Source organism: Mauremys mutica, chromosome 1 (assembly GCF_020497125.1).
Source record: "Mauremys mutica isolate MM-2020 ecotype Southern chromosome 1, ASM2049712v1, whole genome shotgun sequence".
NCBI lineage: Eukaryota > Metazoa > Chordata > Testudines > Geoemydidae > Mauremys > Mauremys mutica.
Window position 1 is genome coordinate 331350220 of NC_059072.1, and position 20978 is coordinate 331371197.

Consider the following 20978-nt stretch of genomic DNA (forward strand, 5'->3'; position numbering starts at 1 on the left):
CCTTGAGTAGGATTTCATGACCGCACACCCCATTATTAAGTTGAATTTAAATGACAATAGAGATAGAACTCAGATCTTTCTTCTCCTTAAAACACTAGAGTTAAAGAACATTTTCCATTTGCTGCTAGTACAGTAAAAGCAGGACCGGCTCCAGACCCCAGCACGCCAAGCACGCGCTTGGGGCGGCATTTTGCCGGGAGGGCGGCAGGCGACTCCGGCGGACCTTCCGCAGTCATGCCTGTGGGAGGTCCACTGGAGCCGCGGGACCAGCGGACCCTCCGCAGGCATGATTGCGGAGGGTCCGCTGGTCCCGCGGCTCCGGTGGTCCTCCCGCAGGCATGACTGCGGATGCTCCATCGGAGCCGCGGGACCAGAGGACCCTCCGCAGGGACCGGCGTGCTTGGGGCGGCCAAATTCCTAGAGCCGCCCCTGAGTAAAAGCTTTTTTATGAGGCATGTCGGGGGAATGGAGGGTGCTGGTATGTGAAAAATACTGGTTAACTAAGAGGAAAGGAGTTTGTATGTGGGAGGGGGGGTGGGGCTGGGGATTGGGGCCTGGGTGACTAGTCCCATTGACAACTTCTAAGCACAAAGAAAGTCACATACCGAAATGTCTTTGCAGGATGAGGTTGCAATGTCTTTGCAGGATGGCAAGGTTGCACACTTGGGCCCCACACCGCTCATCCTACAGCAATCAAGTAGGAAAACCAAACTATTTAGTCAGAATAGCTAAGAACAACTGTGCATAGATTAGTAAAGGTGAAAGTATTCATGTAGTAAGGTTTGATACAATTCAGTGAGTTTACAGTAGCTCATGGTTAGTGAGTTTTAGCTAAGGGCAGGACTTACTTGTTATAAAGGTCAGTTGGATTCAATATTAAATATCACATGCCTATGTATTATTTTCATTTCATTTCTTCATTCAGTTATGATGAAGTCACCAAATCCATGGAAAAGGGTTATCCAAGACGCATATCAGTTGACTTTCCAAGAATTGGCAATAAGGTTGATGCTGCTTTTCAGGAAAAAGGTAAATAGAAAAAAATACTTTGATAGTTGAATATACTGGAAAATTTGCATTTCCATAGATTCAAGAATCATTATAGAAATTAGTAAGGATGATTCTTTACATGTACACATTTTAATTTACAGCAGTGTTTGTGGAAAGAGAATGAATATACATTTTTACAAAGTAATTATTCATTTTATTTTTATTTCTAGGACATTTCTATTTTTTCCATGGCTCAAAGCAGTATGAGATAGACACCAAGTCCAAGAAAGTTATTCGTGAAATGAAGAGCAATAGTTGGTTTGATTGCAAATAAGAGCAGACACACAAGGTGATGGTGGAAAAGAAACAGAACCCAATTTTGTATGTGTTAGAGATGGCTTTTCATCAATTTTTTGTTTCTAATCAGTGTTATTCATCTTTTACTGAGCCACATAAGAGCTGTGATCCCTGATAAATATTATTTTAAATAACAGAGAAATGTTAAATGTTAAATTTAATATATAGTTTTAATTTATCTTAGTATTGTATTTAGGCTATTTATTAAGCTGTCACTGAGCAATAAAGCTATTTTATGTTTGTGTATATAACAGTCTTGGGTTCTTTTGGTCCAGCCTCCTGGTCTTTCTGGTCAGCAGCACTAGAGAAGGGGCCAGTGAATTTAATTTAATTGCCCTGCAGTGTGAACTCCCAGCTCAGCCTTTCAGGCAATATGATGACTTTAAGAGACTGCACTAGGTGTAGAGGTGAGGCAGAGTGGGAGGCAGAAGTAAGTGGGCAGCTCCAAGGTAGAAGCAAGGGGAAATGATCTTAAGGGAAGGGGATAGATATTAGAGGAAGAAGAAGAAGAGGAAGAAGATAGAATCACAGCACTAGATGTTCACTCCCTGCTTCATAAGAGTTGATAGTTCTAAGACAGCTATGACCATCTAGGACCTTGACTGTCAGTGTTATGCGGGACACTGTGACCATGTGGAAGTTCACTGTGCTCTGGTATGTTTACTCCTAAAGCACATCTTGACTACATGAGCTATTTTGTACAGGGCTTATGACAAGCAGTTGAGTAGTTCTGATTCCATCCGGTAGAGGGCAGTCACACCCCCAGTTCATTACAATATTATTCTAAACTACTGATCCTATCATCACGCACTACCTGAACTGTTATAATTTCTTCGTGTCTTTTGTAATGAAGTAGAAGGGACTGACATAACCCTAGATAAAGGTATCGCTAAAGATGAGGGTGTAGGATGGCAAATGCGTGAGATTTGGTGGCTCAGGTGAGTGACAATGGGCTATATCCTTCAGGCCTCTAATCTGAATGCAGCTCAGGTCAGTCTGAGCTATGAGGGAAAACTGAAAAAATTGGGTTTGTTTAGTCTGGAAAAAAAAGACTGAGGGGGACAGTTTTCTAGTACGTAAAAGGTTGTCACAAGGAAGAGGGACATAAATTGTTCTCGTTAACCTCTGTGGATAGTATAAGAAGCAATGGGCTTAAATTACAACAAGGGCAGTTTAGATTGGACATTAGGACAAACTTCCTAATTGTCAGGTTAGTTAAGCACTGGAATAAATTGCCTAGGGAGGCTGCGGAATCTCCGTCATTGGAGATTTTTAAGAACAGGTTGGACAAACACCTGTCAGGGATTGTCTAGATAATACTTAGTCCTGCCGTGAGTGCAGGGGACTGGACTAGAAGATCTCTCGAGGTCCCTTCCAGTCCTATGATTCTATGATTCTATTGTTGGTGACTGGAACTGGATATAGCTATGTTAGCACCAGGTGGAAATTGTTCATAGATAGAGCACTGAGCACTTACCCAAATCAGGTCCCTTCATAATGTCTTAAATTGAGCACCCAAAATCCAAGGCACCCACGATCACCAGTACCATTTGAAAATCTTGTCTATGTATTGTGCGTCAAACCCTGCTCTCACTGATGACAAAAGTCATGTGCAAACCTAATGACTGCATTCAGAGTAGTATCAGGCCCTGAATAAACACACACTGTGACAATGTGTGGTGGGCATGTGCTATAGACCACCGGATCAGAAGGATGATGTAGACGAGTCTTTCTTCGGACAACTAACTAAAGTTTCCAGATCACAGGCCCTGGTACTAATGGGGGACTTCAATCACCCTGACAGGAGCTGGGAAAGCAATACAGCAGTGCACAGACAATCCAGGAAGTTGGGGACAACTTCCTGGTACAAATGTTGGAGCAACCGACTAGGGGCCGTGCTCCTCTTGACCTGCTGCTTACAAACAGGGAAGAATTGGTAGAAGTAGAAGTAGAAGTGGGTGGCAACCTAGGCATTGGTGACCATGAGATGGTTGAGTTCAGGATCCTCACAAAGGAAGAAAGGAGAGTAGCAAAATATGGACCCTGGAGTTCAGAAAAGCAGATTTTGACTCCCTTAGGGAATTGATGAGCAGAATCACCTGGAAAGATAATATGAGGAGGCAAGGAGTCCAGGAGAGCTGGCTATATTTTAAAGAAGCCTTATTTGGGCGCAGGAACAAACCATCCCGAAGTGCAGAAAGAACAGCAAATATGGCAGGCGACCAGCTTGGTTTAACTGTGAAATCTTCAGTGAGCTTAAATTCATAAAAGAAGCTTACAAGAAGTGGCAATTTGGACAGATGACTAGGGATCTGTCCAAATATTGCTAGAGCATGCAGGGGTGTAATCAGGAAGCCCAAGGCACAATTGTAGTTGCAGCTAGCCAGGGATGTGAAGGGTAACAAGAAGGGTTTATACAGGTATGTTAGCAACAAGAAAACCGTCAGGGAGAGTGTGGGACCCTTAGTGAATGGGGGAAGCAACATAGTGACAAATGATGTGGAAAAAGCTGAAGTAGTCAATGCTTTTTTTGCCTCTGTCTTCACAGACAAGGTCAGCTCCCAGACAGCTGCACTGGGCAACGCAGTATGGGGAGGAGGTGAGCAGCCCTCAGTGGTAAAAGAACAGGTTAAGGACTATTTAGAAAAGCTGGATGTGCACAAGTCTTTGGGTCCAGATCTAATGCATTCTCAGCATCCCTGGTGCTGAGGGAGTTGGCTGATGTGATTGCGGAGACATTGGCCATCATCTTTGAAAATTCGTGGCGACTGGGGGAGGTCCTGTACAATTGGAAAAGGCAAATATAGTTCCCATATTTTAAAAAAGAAAGAAAGGGAACCGAGGGAACTACAGACCAGTGAGCCTCACTTCAGTCTTCGGCAAAATCATGGAGCAGGTCCTCAAGGAATCCATTTTGAAGAACTTGGAGGAGAGGAAGGTGATCAGGAACAGTCAACATGGATTCACCAAGGGCTAGTCATGCCTGACCAATGTGATTGCCTTCTGTGATGAGATAATTGGTTCTGTGGATATAGGGAAAGTGGTGGATGTGATACATCTTGACTTTAGCAAAGCGTTTGATACAGTCTCCCACAGTATTCTTGCCAGCAAATTAAAAAAATATGAATTGGATGAATCGACTATAAGGTGGATAGAAAGCTGGGTAGATTGTCGGGCTCAATGGGTAGTGATCAACAGCTAGATGTCTAGTTGGCAGCCAGTATCAAGCGGAGTGCCCTAGGGGTTGTCTCCTGGGGCCAGTTTTGTTCAACATCTTTATCAATGATCTGGATGATGGGATTAATTGCACTCTAAGCAAGTTTGCAGATGACACCAAGCTGGGGGGAGAGGTAGATATGCTGGAGGGTAGGGGTAGGGTCCAGAGTGACCTAGATAAATTGGAGGATTGGGCTAAAAGAAATCAGATGAGGTTCAACAAGGACAAGTGCAGAGTCCTGCACTTATGAAGGAAGAATCCCATGTACCGCTACAGGCTGGGGACCGACTGGCTAAGCAGCAGTTGTTCAGAAAAGGATCTGGGGATTACAGGGGACAAGAAGCTGGATATGAATCAGCAGTGTGCCCTTGTTGCCAAGAAGACCAACAGCATATTGGGCTGTATTAGTAGGAGCATTGCCAGCAGATCGAGGGAAGTGATTATTCCCTTCTATTTGGCACTGGTGAGGCCTCACCTGGAGTATTGCATCCAGTTTTGGTCTCTCCACTACAGAAGGGATATGGACAAATTGAAGTCCAGTGGAGGGCAACAAAAATGATTAGGGGGCTGGGGCACATGACTTATGAGGAGAGGCTGAGGGAACTGGGTTATTTAGTCTGCAGAAGAGTGAGGAGGGGAGGGATTTGATAGCAGCCTTCAACTACCTGAAGAGGGGTTCCAAAGAAGATGGAGCTAGGCCGTTCTCAGTAGTGGCAGATGACAGAACAAGAAGCAAAGCTCTCAAGTTGCAATGGGGAAGATCTAGGTTGGAAATTAGGAAACACTATTTCACTAGGAGGGTGGTGAAGCACTGGGAGGTGGTGGAATCTCCATCCTTTGAGGTTTTTAAGGCCTGGCTTGACAAAGCCTTGTCTGGGATGAATTAGTTGGTGTTGGTCCTGCTTTGAGTAGGGGATTGGACTAGATGACTTCCTGAGGTCTTGTTCAACCTTAATCTTCTATGATTCTATGATCCTATGAATGTATTTCATTGCTTATTACTGTAACAATATACACAGTCGAGACTTTCCAAAAACAATTAGATCATTATTCAGTCTAGTCCAGTATGCAGCAGTGGCCAGTCTGAGTTGCTTCATAGGAAAGAGAAACAAAAGTTATAATGCTTCTAGCAGGCAATTTCCAGAGGAGTTGCAATGTGGACATCCCTGCTGGAGAAAAGAATTCTCTCACATGGTCTGAATGGGAGATGAATTTTCAGAGGATTTGGAAATTCAGCTCCATTATTGCCTGGCCTGGCAGGGTTTAGTCCCTTCTATAAATAGACATACATGCATGGAGATTTACAAATGAATCGAGTCTGACCTGGAAGTGATTCCTGCATGAAGGGATGTTAGTGGATCCAGAATCCTTATTGTCATAGAGGAAATTATGGCAGATTAGGCTTCTGGGAGGAACACACACCCTAGGCTGGAAAGGAAGGGAGATCCACCAGGAGCCTCACAGAAGGCACAAGCAAGACAGCAAGCCCTGCCATTAAACAAAGACTATCTCATTCATATGAGCTGTCATTATGCAGCTGTCAGAAGAGGGGTACATGCCTCTCCCTCTGCGGCTGGCATCCTCAGCAACATAATACATACATATGGCTACATATTTAAACACAGTAGCCTCAGGGTTTGGCAGTATACTACGCAGCCAGTTGGGAGATGTAAACATCTCTCGGTTAGACGCCACTCATCAGTGGCACAGCCAGAGCTGTAGTTTTACAGCTCAAACGCTCCTTGTGTGTGGGTCTTCACTCTTGTACTTTAGCCTGTGGCTCCCACACTGCTGCCAAAGTACACTGCGGCCAGAACATGGCTGGGTGTGTGAAGCATTTTCAAAACAAACCGTACTCATTACCTCACAGGCAAACCATGTGGGGACCCCTCACTCTTATCTTCTTTCTTTCAGGTTTGTATTTGTACAATTTAAAGTAGCATTTACATATGCGGACTGGCAACTTACATGCATGAACACAGTTTAAAAGGGACTGTGTTCATGCATGTAAGACTTCTACTCAGCATTGTGCCCACGGGAAGATGTTGTCTTCTGCTGGTGCTGTTACTAGGGACTCTGGCCAAGGGAATGCTGCTGGTGGGGGTATCGACTCTGGCATAGCAAGGGCCAGACAATGGTATGAGACATTCCTGAGAGAGAGGCTTTGAGAACGGAGAGGGTAGCAATCAGCAGGTCAAATCTCTGTGGAAGAAGAAGAGATTCTCATTATAGAGGTCACGTCTAGGTTTGATCACTTCATGGGTAAGGCCTCAAAAAACATCTATGAAAGTTTCTATATGGGATGATATAGAAACTAAGAAAAGTGAATGATTTTAGTGGGTGATGAACAGCACCAAGAAATGGGGAGAAAAGAGGGAACAGAATAAGAGGACAAAAGTTAGCAATGGGGGGGAGGGATAGTTCAGTGGTTTGAGCATTGGCCTGCTAAACCCATAGTTGTGAGTTCAATCCTTGAGGGGGCCACTTAGGGATCTGGGGCAAAAAAAAAAATTGGTCCTGCTAGTGTAGGCAGGGGGCTGGATTCAATGACCTTTCAAGGTCCCTTCCAGTTCTAGGAGGTTGGTATATCTCCCATTATTACAATGTTGCTGAGTCCTGGCAAGCAAAGAACCACAACAACCTCACTAAAACCTTCCCAGTGCCCCTGTGGGTGGGACCTCTAATGCAAACAATGATGAGTGTGGAAAATTTAGGCCCCATGACCAAGTGTCTGCTTCCTCCTGAATCTCTGTTCTGTTTCAACAAGACCAACCAAACATCCAGGGGAAGAAAGCATATACTCAAGACTTCATCATGACATCTATCTTCTGTGGCTCCTTTCTGCTGGTTTCCACTGATGTGTCCCAGAGGGAAATAATTCAGCAACGGTCTCTGTAATGTATGTATTTCTCCTTTCAGAAATCTCTTCTATTGCCATCTCTCACTATATTTTGGATGGAGGCCCCTTTGTGCCCCTTGTGGTGAAGAATGAAACAAAAGATAATTCTCTACCCTGATGTGGAGATGGTGGTGTTAAACCATTAGTGAAGAATTTGAGCTTATGAATTTTAGGGGACTTTCTAAGGCCTCATGTCCAATATCCAGGATGCTGATGCTGATTGGTTCATGCACCATATGAAGCAGAGAGAAAGCTTCCTGACAATAGTGGGGAACATATTATCCAAAGCATAAGGGCTAGGCCCGGATTCTGAGCTCTGTGGTGGCTCAGTACTCTGGCTTTGCTGGTATACCAGGGCCACAAAGCAGGCCGAACTGACCATTTGGGAATCACCCCTGGCATAAGGGAGATTCTGGTAGGATAGAGTCAGCAGGACATTCCCATATCACCCTGCTAACAGCCGCCAGTGTAAGGGAGCACCAGGGGTGTAGTGGTAGATTATGGAGGGACATGTTGAAGGAGGAGATATAGTCAGAGCACAGTTCACTCCTGCTATTCTATACCATGTTCAGCACAGTGTAAGATAGAGCAACTCCTAAGGAGTGTTCTAGCTTTTATTGTTCTTTTCCTTCACTGTCTCCAGAATTAAGGTGGTGGTGCAACAGTCCTTTACCCCATCCCCAATTCCTGCAGTCAGTTTACCTTAACCAGGCCTGAGAATCAAGTTGTAATTGCTGCATGGGTTTGTTGCTCGGTAGTACAGGCAGGAGCAATGAGCTAAGAACTTTATTAAAGATAACCTGGAAGTGATGCAAATAGTCAGCACTGCTTTTTCAGTGTCTTACAGCACAAGAACTATTCCAATGGGTAAAGTGAGCAGAATATGGCACTATATTAACAATGAGATTTCTCCCAAAATACATGTGACTGTAGAAGACACTTGTTTCAGTTGTCTACAAAAAAACTGGAACCTGCCAAGGTTTCATTTTGTTTCTTATTAGAGGCCACAATTCTGCAAAGACTTGCATCTGTGCTTACCTTTGAGCACCTGAGAGGTTTCAAGTTAATGGGACTGTTCAGATGCTTAAAGTTAAAGACATTTATAAATGTTCTGAGGCTCAAGGCTGGATTTTTTTAAGTAGCTAAAATAACGTTTTTCTTACCTGAAGAAACAGTGGATTTATAAAGGAAAGGAATATCATCCTATTTCCTGAGCATTAATCATATTGTCCGATTGCAAAATTTGCAAAGGGGCGGAGTGGGATGGGAGGCAGTTCACATGAAATCTGTCAAGCTTTTCATGCCTAAACCAGTGTTTGCATATCTTCTGTTGGTAACTGGAGGCTGTTCTAAACTGTGAGTCAGGCTACACGTGACTTTATGAAGCACACAAATACTATATAAACAGGGATATGTGAGACACTTGTATGTAGCGGGCGGAGATTGAGATCTTCATCAAGACAAGACATAGAAGCAAAAGAATGAAGAACCTTCCGTTTCTGCTGTTACTATGTGCCGCATCTTGTGCTTTTCCTATAGATCCAAAAAGGAAAGCGGAAGAAGATACGAAGCTTGTTCAGGTAATGATTGCAGACACAAAGGACCAGATCCTGAGCTGGAGTTAATTGAAGTTAATGTAGCTATACTGATTTACACCAGCTGAGGATCTGACCCTATACATGCTGATGGGGTGAATAGTCTGGTTCAGTATTTCCCAAAGAATAGAAGTATGCCCTCCCGGAGGGGTGTGACACACTGTCCGTGAAAGGTTCCCCAAGGCTGCCCTTCTAAAATAGTGGGGTAGAAGGGTGGATAGGACTTGTTTCATTTTCCTGAGGGGGCGCTTGGTTTCAAAAGCTTGGGAAGTATTTGTCTTGGGTGCTGTTTTAATGAATGTGTAATGCTCAAAGTGAGGCAATATTTCTGAAGAATAATTCAGCGCTGTCATCATGAACCATAGAAATTTGCCCGGAAGCATCTTATTATTATTTTGTTTTACATTGTTTTGTGGGAAGCATTTTAAAATTAAAGTGCACCCGTTTAGGGCCTGATACCACAAACATTTAAACATGTGAATAACTTTACACACAAGTAATCTTTTTGGCTCACTTGGGGCTTCTCAGGGGAGTAAAGATATTCTCATGCATAAGTGGTTGTAGGATCAGGATCTTCATTTTGTCTGAATCTTTGCACATGATAAAATGTAATGCTATTGGCAACTCATGCTTTCAATCATGTTCTTCAAACATCTATCATTGTCTGTCTTTAAATACTGCATGGAGTGCTAGAACAGAGAGTAAGTCTAAGGTGTTTTGTCACAAAATGTTCCATTTACAGGGCAAATGTTTATTCTGAATGTGTTCTGAGCATTAATCCTATTGTACAATTGCAAAACATTCATGCAGAACTCTTGTAGCCACATTATCTCACAACAAGATAATGTCAAGGTATTAATATAAATGGAAAATGAGAACTAATTTCAGTTTACAAAGTTTCTAAACAAAGTGAGTTCCTGAGACACAGAGGGGGAACAAGCAGCAGAAGCCCAGGGTAGATCTCATGTCGTAATATTTAATATTATTTTCCAAGATCTAAAAAAGAACCTAGTGTCTTATAATATATTTGTTTCATCAGAAGTACCTGGAAAATTACTACAGCTTTAAGACAGATGAGAAGCCTGTTTTAAGATGGAAAAGTGATAGTCCCATAGTCAACAAAATCAAAGAAATGCAGGAATTCATCGGATTGGAGGTGACTGGGAAATTGGATTCTAACACTTTGGAGGTGATGCAGAAACCCCGGTGTGGAGTCCCTGATGTTGCTGATTTCTCCACCTTTGCAGGACAACCAAAATGGGGAAAAAAGAATCTAACATACAGGTAACCATGCAGTAGTAGAGGGGTTTTCTTGAATTAAAGGGAAACAAGTTGCTCCAAGTAGATGATAAATATTGTAAAGAACTCAGCTGTTTCTCTATATTATATTTGAAAGGATTTTGAACTATACACCAGACATGGCCCAAGTTGATGTAGATGCAGCCATCAAGAAAGCTTTTACAGTCTGGAGCAATGTGATCCCATTGACATTTACCCGGGTTGACAGAGGTGATGCAGATATATTGATCTCCTTTGCAGCCAGAGGTAAATATATCTATCTATTTATCTACCTATATATAATCATTGTAAATATTACCATCCAGAGGTCTGTGAATGATTTTTCCTGAAATTATTATTCATTATTATCATTTGTATTAGGATGGGGATCCCATTGTGCAAGGCATTATACAATCACACACAAAAACACAGTCCCCACCCCAAAGAGTTTATAAGGCGCTGATACTGCAAAGATTTATATCTGTACATAACTTTACACACTGTGTGTAGTTCAATGGGACTGTGCATAGTGTATAATGTTCAGCCTGGGCAGACATCTGCACAGAATCAGGGCTTGTGGGTCTCACTCATAGTTTTACTCATGACTGTAGTTCCATGTGAGTCACTGGGACTACTCAAATGCTTAAAGATAAGCACAGGTTAAAGTGCTTTGTTAAATAAGGTCCACAGAGCTCAGTGCTTGGGGCTGGCTCCTCCTCTGGGGCTTTTCTGTGGTGGAGGAGGGCAAACTACACCCCCTACTGGGATGATGTGGGTGGATCCTCAGGGAGATTTCTCCCCCCAAAGCTCTCTTCTATGTGCATAGGAGGTAGCAGGATCATAATTAGACATGATGCAGTGGGTAAAGAGAACAGAAAGTAGTGGAGGATGGTGGAGGGAACAATAAAAGGTCATGTGATTATTTTGTAAAAAGCAACAAAGAGTCCTGTGGCACCTTATAGACTAACAGATGTATTGGAGCATAACCCACGAAGCTAATGCTCCAATACATCTGTTAGTCTATAAGGTGCCACAGGACTCTTTGTTGCTTTTTACAGATCCAGACTAACACAGCTACCCCTCTGATACGTGATTATTTTGGTTTCTCACATACTGTCTTGTGGTTCAACTGTATAAATACAAGCTGTACAATAGCTTGCCATTATTTTTATTTACCTTCCTTTCCTTTTTATTTCTCCTCCCACCAAGCCATTGTACCTGCATTCATGCCCATCTCCAATCCTTACTCAATTCCCACTGCTTCATGATCTCTCTTCCATTGGGACAGATTTTTGTATCATTTCCAATTGTTTAGTGTCTGCAGATCTACTAGAAAGTCAAAATTTTCCGGTTTCAGTAAAAATTAACAAATAATGGGGTTGTCAAAATTGCATGTCAGAGAAATTTGGAGTGTTGTAAACTCACAAAAAGTTCTATTGCACCTTGTACCATTCTTAGTTCACAACGATTTCAATCCGTTTGATGGTCCTGGTGGGACGGTTGCTCATGCCTACGCACCTGGCAATGGTATTGGTGGAGATGCTCACTTTGATGAGGATGAAGACTGGACCAAAGGCTCACAGGGTATGTAATACAACTCTTAATATTACATACCGGGGCTTGGTAGGATTTTCAAAATGAGGTACTTAAAGTTTGACTCCTAAATCCATAGTTAGATACCTGAGTGGCTGATTTTCAGAAGTGTTGGACAACCAACAGCTCCCAACAAAGTTAGGATTTCAGCACTTTTGAAAACCATCCCACATAATTAGCTTCCTCAGGCCCCAGTTTTCCAACGGCATCACAACATCTGGACTCCTTCACCCACATTGATTTCTGCTGGAGTTGTTTCATGCTGGATCAGACCTACAAGCACTGCACCTTTGCGCTTTTGATGTGCTTCAATGTATTTTCGTTGTACCTAGTTGTATTTCAACTACATCTGAGTTTACTATAAGCACTAAAAACCTCTATTGCATTGAGTGCAATTGGCTGGCTTGTACTTCACATTGATGGGCAAGAACATGAAAAGACTTAACTTTCTTTTATACATTTTGTTTGCTGGTTTTAGGTTCCAACTTGTTTTTCGTGGCTGCGCATGAGTTTGGCCATTCACTGGGACTCTTCCATTCTAGACACCCTGATTCACTGATGTACCCAGTTTATAGATACTCTGATTCCAAGGCTTTCCGTCTTCATCAGGATGATATTAATGGCATTCAATACCTCTATGGTAATCAAACATTATTAATGCTCAATGTTTATAGCCTCTAACAAGTTCAAATAACTTTTAATGAAATCCATGTTGAATGGTTATATTAACTATAACTTGAATAAAAATGACAGATCCACTGAAGTTATCTGAATTTTATAATATCAAATACTAGTTTTAATTTCTTCTCTAAACTGTTTCCCCTAGGACCTTCATCTAACCCCCCTGAAGATCCAACAGAATCTACTGTCTCCATAGAACCCATGGAGCCAACAGAACCTCTACCACCAAACACTTGTGGCTCTAATCTGACTTTCGATGCTGTCACCACTTTCCGTGGAGAAATAATGTTCTTTAAAGACAAGTAAGCTGACTGTCTTAAAGCAACATCATATCTTTTGCTTCAATCTTCCTTTAATGGCACAATAGTTTGGAAAAATAAGAAACATTCCAAATTTTGTCCAGCATGTTAGTCAGACCAATACCTTTTATTATGTTCAAATAAGGTTCAGATAAATATTACTAATCTTTCTTCCCAAGTACCAACAGACCTCCTACTTACCTGCACAGAGGTGATCATTAAGGGATATTTCCTTAGACTGTAAGCTCTTTGGGTCAGGGGCCATCTTTCTGTTCTGGTTATTTATGCAGTACCTAGCACAACAGGATACATAGCTGGGATCCTTGGTACTACCACGATGCAAATGATAAACCCTAATAATAATAATAACAGCAACACACACTTGCCACATTTATTTCCAATTCTAACCATAGGAGAAAACTTGTCAAATTTAGATAAGATTGTGGTAACTGTTGACAAATTCTGACTTCATCATTGTGACCTCTATATGTTGGACTCTATCATGACATCTAACACTGGCAAGTTTTACTTGGGTACTTGGGTTCTGCAGTATTCCCAGGACAATCCATTGATTAAAACAACTGACCAGAGACTAGCAGTGAGTGTGCCAAAGCTGAAGCATTCCTCCATGGAAAATCACTAATACTAAGGTGCTCTCAAGGGATTAAAGACAATAGATTGTGGGTTCGTAGGACTCATAAAGAGGAAAGTGGGATAAAAGGAAGTCCTAGTGGAGACGTGGGATATGGTATGGTAGGAAAAGGGGGTTGGGAAAAGGATAGAGGTAAGTATTAATGGGTTAAGAGACAGATCTGGTTGCATTAAGAAAATGGAGGTAGAGGAAGAGGGATGGGATGCAGAGAAGACAGGGAGAGAGTTAGTGCCTTAAAAGACATGGCTAAATTAGAACAGGTCCCAACATTCAGAATTCAGGAGAATTCAGTTTTGGACTCTGAACCCATTATTTGGGACACTGAAGTTAGCCATTTATCCATTTTTAACTGCAGCTTTCTAAACTTTGAAAATTTGCCATCCCAAATACCAAGTCCACATGCACACCCTTGCAACAATGATTTCGGATAATGAAACCGAATACCATCGTATATTTTATCATGTGTTCAGTGCTGCACAATGGTGTAAGATGCTTCTGCCTAAAGACTTCACAGTCTGAAGGAGTTTATAATGTTGTATTCTGACAGTCAAAATATACTAATGCCAGGAGAGCAGGCAAATAAGTATTGTGAAATCTGCTTTCCCTGAAATCCAGCGATTTATCCAGCAATAAATTCTCTCAGTGGAAAATCCTCAGCCCAGAGCCTAGCACGGGTATGTGGGAGTAGGTCTTGGGGAGACACCTGGGGGAAGTGGGAATCCTCTAGTCTCACCCAACTCTACCACCTCCCTTTGTCAGTAGTGTGCTGCAGAACTGAGTCCCATTTGCCTTTCGTGTAGCAGAACTGCATTAGTTCCATGCCAGGGAACCCTCTCTAACATCAGTGGTAAAGGCCGGTTTTAGTCCTAAGTGATTCAAAAGTACAAAATCTAAGTAAATGCATAGAAGACATGATTTGGGAGCAATGGAATTTCTTTGTGTGCCAATATAGAATACTCTCTGGGCTGTAGAAGTTGTAAACTCTTATTGCTATGGTTAGAATGGCACATATTGTTATGTATAAAGATATGATTGAATATGCAAGTTGTACTGTATTTGGATCAGGTACTTCTGGCGCAAACACCCTACAAGCAGAGAAGTTGACTTTAATTTAATATCTTCATTCTGGTCACCTCTGCCATCTGGCTTGGATGCTGCCTATGAAATTACAGACAGAGATGAAACATTTCTTTTTAAAGGTAAGCATCGGAATTTCTCTATGTTCTTCTTACTTGTGACACAAATGGAATTTACCCGCTTTGAAAATACACCTCTACCCCGATATAACACTGTTCCCGGGAGCTAAAAAAACTTACGTGTTATAGGTGAAGCCACGTTATATCGAAATTGCTTTGATCTGCCGGAGCGGGCAGCCCCGCCCCCTGGGAGTGCTGCTTTACCGCGTTATATCCAAATTCGTGTTATATAGGGTCACGTTATATCGGGGTAGAGGTGTAGTTAAGGAAATTGAACCTTGTACTCTTTTAATGGGATTTCATGAACTCTGATCTAATCCAATTTACTGGTATTGTTTTGCAATTAAATTGCTAACAAAGACCACACTCAGCATCAAAATGCATGTCACTTATTTGATTAGTGTTAACGAAGCTAAATTTCCCTAACAAATCAAGCTCTATCCAAGGAAATGTGAAATGGCACTTTTTTCTATAGAACTATTTGTCTAAATTAAAAATAGTAGCACAAATTTATTCAGAAGAGTTACATGAGGGATGGATTTTGCCAAGTGTGTTTAAAATACAACAGAAGGCGATGGTCCATTGTTTACTGTAGCCACAGGAATATAATTTTCAACAGAAGTTCCTGGGCAAAAAGTTTTCAACAACTTTTCTTGATAGGAAATGAATTCTGGGTTGTCAAAGGAGATACTATACTGTCTGGATACCCAAAGAAAATCCATGATTTGGGCTTCCCTAAGGGTGTGAAGAAAATTGATGCAGCTCTTTATAATGCAATTAAAAGAAAAACATACTACTTTGTGTCTAACAAGTATTGGAGGTAAGATTTCATGTTCAACATTCTTGAGTATGAGGTAATAGGGACCACTGAGCAAACAAAACCCACATCACCAATAACTGTACCCTTAATTTGCCTTATGATGTTTTAGTAGCACACTGGGTAGCCAGTCTCTTACACTGTCACCACTGCCTGTAGAAAAATAATATTCTTTAAAGTCAGGTGAAACAGTTCTTTTAAAGATACATAAAGTTCTGCTTAAATTATTTTACTGCCATAGAAAAAAGACATCTAAAGCTTTACTGCACGTTTTAAAGCAAACAATAATTCCTAATTATATTAAAAGGGCCAGAACACCACACCCAGAAGGTGTGTGGGTTACACTTAGTTCACTGCTAACGGGCTCTCTGTAAAGAGTGGGGCTGGCTTACATGGCATTTGGCTTATTTTTAATTGTCTTCATATTGTTTTTAACTTTCCTCAGTTATGATGAAAGAAGACAGTCCATGGACAAGAAGCCAAAGCTGATAAAAGATGAATTTCCAGGAATTAATGGGAAGATTGATGCTGTTTTCCAGTATAAAAGTAAGTGGAAACTCTCAGGTAAAGAAGCGTTAAATGGTTCAGAAGTGATAAGAGACATGTTTAAATGGGATGCATAGGACTGAGAGCCAGAAACATCTGCATGCTAATCCTGGCTCCGGTACTTCCTCTGTGGCTTGGACAAGTGACTTAACCTTTCTGTGCTTCAGTTTCCCTATCTGTACAGTAGGGATAAAAATACATCCCGAGGTGTGTTGAAAGTCAATTAATGTTTGCACAGTGCTAGGAAAAGATCAGTACTAAGGGACAGATTGGGTAACCCTTACTCATGCTGCATTGTACCTTACACCATAAGTAGTTCCACTGAAGTCAATGGAACCACTTGTGAAGTAAGGTATTGCTCAGCATGAATAAGGATATCACAGTCTGGCCCTAAGACAGTAAAGTTACTGTGCTGAGATTATGTCAGATAGGATATTATTTAGATAGAATAGTTCTGGAAATTGCTAGACTGGGTGGCTCAGATAGTCTTTTCTAGCCCATTGCAAACTTTATTGTAACAGCTTAATATTTATTAGTGCAATATAGTAATTCAACTTGCTTTTATTCCTAGCGTTCTTCTATTTCTTTCGTGGATCACGGCAGTTTGAGTTTGATCCTATTGCCAAGAAAGCTACTCGTGTCCTAAAGACTAACTTCTGGTTTCCATGCTAAGAACATGAAGTCCTGGATGATGTATAAAAGAAGTAAACAATACTGTAAATACACCAGGGATTACTTTTCATTAATTAATTTCTAAAATATGTAGTCAGGATTCTGCAGGTTTCAGTGTACGTCCACTAGTCAAACTATAGCTATTGTACAATCTGCAGTTCTGTAAATAATAGAAATGCAATACTTAGCATGAATATGTGTATATGTAAATAAATATGTATCATATATAGAGATTTTGTAGTTATTTGCCAGATGATGTATTTACTTGCAAAAGATGATAATTTCCTAACTCAAAAAGTGTTGCATCCAACATGGGAATTCTATATTAGATTTCATCCTGACAGGTAAAGAGGAACTGATTCATAGAACTAAAAATGAATGGTATCTTAGGTACAAATGCTGAGGACTTGATCACATTTATAATATGCAAATAGAATAACGTCCAGTAATTTATAATATACAAATAGAATAACGTCCAGACCAGTAATATATATATCTCCAGTGCTTTAAAAGGACCAATTTCAGAAAGCTGAAAACAATTATGAGCCCGATCAGCTAGGAGGAAGCATTTAATCACAAAAATGAGAAAGATAATTGGGGGTTGATTAAGAACACTTTACTAGATAGCCAAATACCAGAATACCATAGGTGAGGAAGAAGGACGATTGGTTAAAAAAAACAACAACAAAAAAACCACCTGGTTTAGAGGGGAAGTGAAGGGAGATATAAAAATTATATATATAACAAATGGAAAAAAGGAGAGGTTGATATTAATGAATATAAATCAGAAAGTAGGAATTATAGAAAATTGATAAAAGAAGCAAAGGGACACAAGAAGTGATCTATGGCCAGCAAAATTAAGGACAATAAGGAGTTTTTAAAAATATTTTTGGAACTAAAGGAATCCTAACAATGGTATTGGCCCATTACTAGATGGGTAGAATTATCAATACTTATGCAGAAAAGGCAGAAGTATTCAATCAAAATGTATGTTCTATATTTGGGAAAACACAGACAATGTAGTCCTAACGTATAATAACACTCTTTCCATTACACTAGTATCTCAGGAGAATGTTAAACAGCACCTACTAAAGTTAAACATTTTAAATCAGTGGGCCCAGATCACTTGAGTTTTAAAAGAGCTGGTTGAGGTGGTCACTGGACCATGAATGTCGATTTTCAATAAGTCTTGGAACACTAACAGTTTCAGAAGACTGAAAGAAAGCTCAAGAAGTGCCAATATTTAAAAAGGATAAATGGGATGATCTGGATAATCATAGTCCTCTCAGTCGGACATTGATCCCAGGCAAGCTGATGGAGTGGCTGATGTAGGACTAGGTTAATAAAGAATTAAAGGAGTGTAATATAATTAACGCCAATCAACATGGGTTTATGGAAAATAGCTAGTATCAAACTAATTTGATACCTCACTTTGATGGGATTACTAGTTTAGTGGATAAAGGTAATTGTGTTGATGTAATATACTTAGCCTCTCCACCTGCACACCCACAGTTGTCACCAACCACCCCACATTGGGTTTAATGTGTCTGTGTAGTCACAGCACCAGGCCTGGGAGAGAGCTCTCCCAATACTGTAAAAAACCCACCCCCACAAGGGGAATAGCTACCAGTGCTAGGAGTACAGTGCCCAGCACTGGTGCACTGTCTACACTGCCACTTTACAGTGCTGAAACTTGCATCACTTGGGGGGATATTTTTTCACTCCCCTGAGTGAGAAAGTTTCTCACTGTAAAGAGGCAGTGTAGACAAGGCCTGGAACCCAAATGGGTATCATCAAACAGTTATAACCCATACTCCATGGAAACCACCTCCTGAAGGAAATCTTGCCAGAACTCCCATGTCTGGCCTTCAAACAGCCCTCCAATCTCTTCAAGCTCGTGGGGTCTCTCAGAGATCGGTTCTTGGTCCTATGCTATTTAACTTTTTTTTATCGATGACCTGGAAGAAAACATAGAATCATCCCTGATTAAGTTTGCAGATGACACCAATATTGGGAGAGTGGGAAATTATGAAGGGGACCAGTCACTGATTCAGAGTGATCTGGTTCGCTTGGTAAGCAGGGAGCAAGCAAACAACATATGTTTTAATATGGCTAAATGTAAAGATATACATGTTGGAACAAAGAATGTAGTCTATATTCCTAGGACTTTATCCTAGAAAGCAGTGACTTTAAAAAAGATTTTGGGAAATGGGAGCAGATAGTCAACTGAACATGAGCTCCCAATGTGACGTTTTGGCTAAAAGGGCTAATGTGATCCTTGGATGCAAAACCACTGTGATCGTCTAGTCTGACCTCCTACATAACACAGGCCATAGTGTTTTACCCAGTTTATGCTGCAGCAGAGGGAATTATGTTTCCTACTACATAACTGAGCACTATTAAGTGCAATAACTTGTGGCTGAATTAGGCCAGACCTTTGATAAAGACATCCAGTCATTGAATTAAAGACACCAGCTGATGGTGCATTGACCTTTGTAAACTGTTCCAGGGGTAACACACCCTCACTGTTAAAAAGGTTGGCCTTATTTTGCACCTTTGTCCATTCAAACATTCATTTGCAAGATGATTTACTGCAACAACCAAAAAGCTTTTAAAAACCCAACATAAAATAGTATTTTTCCTTTGTCTATTGCAGGGGTAGGCAACCTATGTCACACGTGCCAAAGGCGGCACACGAGCTGATTTTCAGTGGCACTCTCACTGCCTGGGTCCTGGCCACCGGTCTGGGGGGCTCTGCATTTTAACTTAATTTTAAAGGAAGCTTCCTAAACATTTAAAAACCCTTATTTACTTTACATACAACAATAGTTTAGTTATATATTATAGACTTATAGAAAGAGACCTTCTAAAAATGTTAAAATGTATTACTGCCATGTGAAACCTTAAATTAGAGTGAATATATGAAGACTCGGCACACCACTTCTGAAAGGTTGCCGACCCTTGGTCTATTGTGTTTGTGCTGACGATCAAATGCATCTGTTAATGGCAATGTTAAATTATGTCTACATTCATCGTAGAAACAAGAAAAATAAAAACTAGAACATGAATTGAATAACCATTTTGATTTTCAAAAGTGCTCACTATTAAGGATGAAATCCTGGCCCCAGTGAAGTTAATAGAAGTTTTGCCACTGACATGAGTTGGGCCAGGGATTCACACTGTATATTCTCCCCTATAGAAGGAATGTGTCTGGTTGATCCAGTATTGGCCAATATGCCATTCCTGAATGCTTTGGTGGCCCCTTCACTGTCTATATGGTTGAAGTTTTAATTAAAATTCCTTTTCTGGCCATGCTGCTGGTGAAGACCTTCCAGATGGAACCCAGTGCAGAATATAATATAATAACCTGTCTGAATATAATTATAGATAGAAGCAATAGCGCTAAAAGAAATTTTTTGCTGTCATTTGGCTCAATAGAGATTATCTCTGAAGCCTAACGCCAACAAGTTAAATGTCAACATTTTACAATGTTTTACATTTTCCTAAACAACTCATCAAATTTCAGCTTTGCAGACCAGCTCAGGAAGGGCTTTGAGGATGTGATAGGGAAAGGTGCAGCTATGTTTTACTGGAGAAGCTGTCAGGAGGTTAGAGTCAAATGGAGTGGAGGAGGAATGGGAGAAGACAAGTGGCCCCTACTGGGGTTGTTTGGGAATGATTTTGGGTTAGGGATGTATGGAAAGGAGATATCACGTCAGTAAGTGTAGACGCAGGCTCACAGAAGGTTATCCAGATCTCAGAGAGATGACAGTGATCTTCTTTTCCATGCAGTGGGTATTCCAGAGGGAGTAATAGATAGAGAGCGTGGCTCATATTTCCTGTCAATTCCCTGGAATGTCTACAAATCTGGGGATATCTGTGAAGTGTAGTGGCAAACAAAGTGTGTGACTGTGATGGAAACTCCACCTGTCTTCCCTTGGGTAAATTCCAGCCTGGGATTCAGCAGACCAGGTTGGCACAGACAGGTGTGCCTGCAAGAATGATTAATCTGCCCCATATAGTTTGTGTACTCAGGAACCAGCTTATTGGCTTGAAAAGGCGGCACTCCTTTGCCTATCCTTAACATAGAGTCCAACTGATTTCAGCTGATGACGTTATGTCTGAGACTGTGCAAGTCATTGAGATGTAACTCAGGAGATGGCCCAATCTATCACCTGTCAGAATG

General features: G+C 41.1%; 2 protein-coding genes across 4 annotated transcripts in view; both read left to right on the forward strand.

The window, feature by feature from the left end:
• The window catches only part of LOC123371439 (stromelysin-1-like), a 51504-nt gene extending 49944 nt beyond the window's left edge, over positions 1-1560 (forward strand). For all 3 annotated transcript variants that reach the window (XM_045019075.1, XM_045019085.1, XM_045019067.1), the window contains 2 exons: positions 926-1029; positions 1221-1560. In XM_045019075.1, the coding sequence (XP_044875010.1) occupies positions 926-1029; positions 1221-1324 (208 nt within the window). In that variant the 3' untranslated portion in view covers positions 1325-1560. The remainder of the gene's footprint in view (positions 1-925; positions 1030-1220) is intronic.
• Positions 1561-8914: 7354 nt separating this feature from the next.
• On the forward strand, positions 8915-16805 carry LOC123345315 (stromelysin-1-like). Its single transcript, XM_044982102.1, has 10 exons — positions 8915-9043; positions 10098-10342; positions 10455-10603; positions 11795-11920; positions 12408-12569; positions 12756-12912; positions 14627-14760; positions 15418-15577; positions 16020-16120; positions 16692-16805. The coding sequence occupies exons 1-10, from the start codon at positions 8945-8947 to the stop codon at positions 16790-16792; spliced, it is 1434 nt and encodes a 477-aa protein (XP_044838037.1). The 5' UTR covers positions 8915-8944; the 3' UTR covers positions 16793-16805.
• Positions 16806-20978: the final 4173 nt, after the last annotated feature.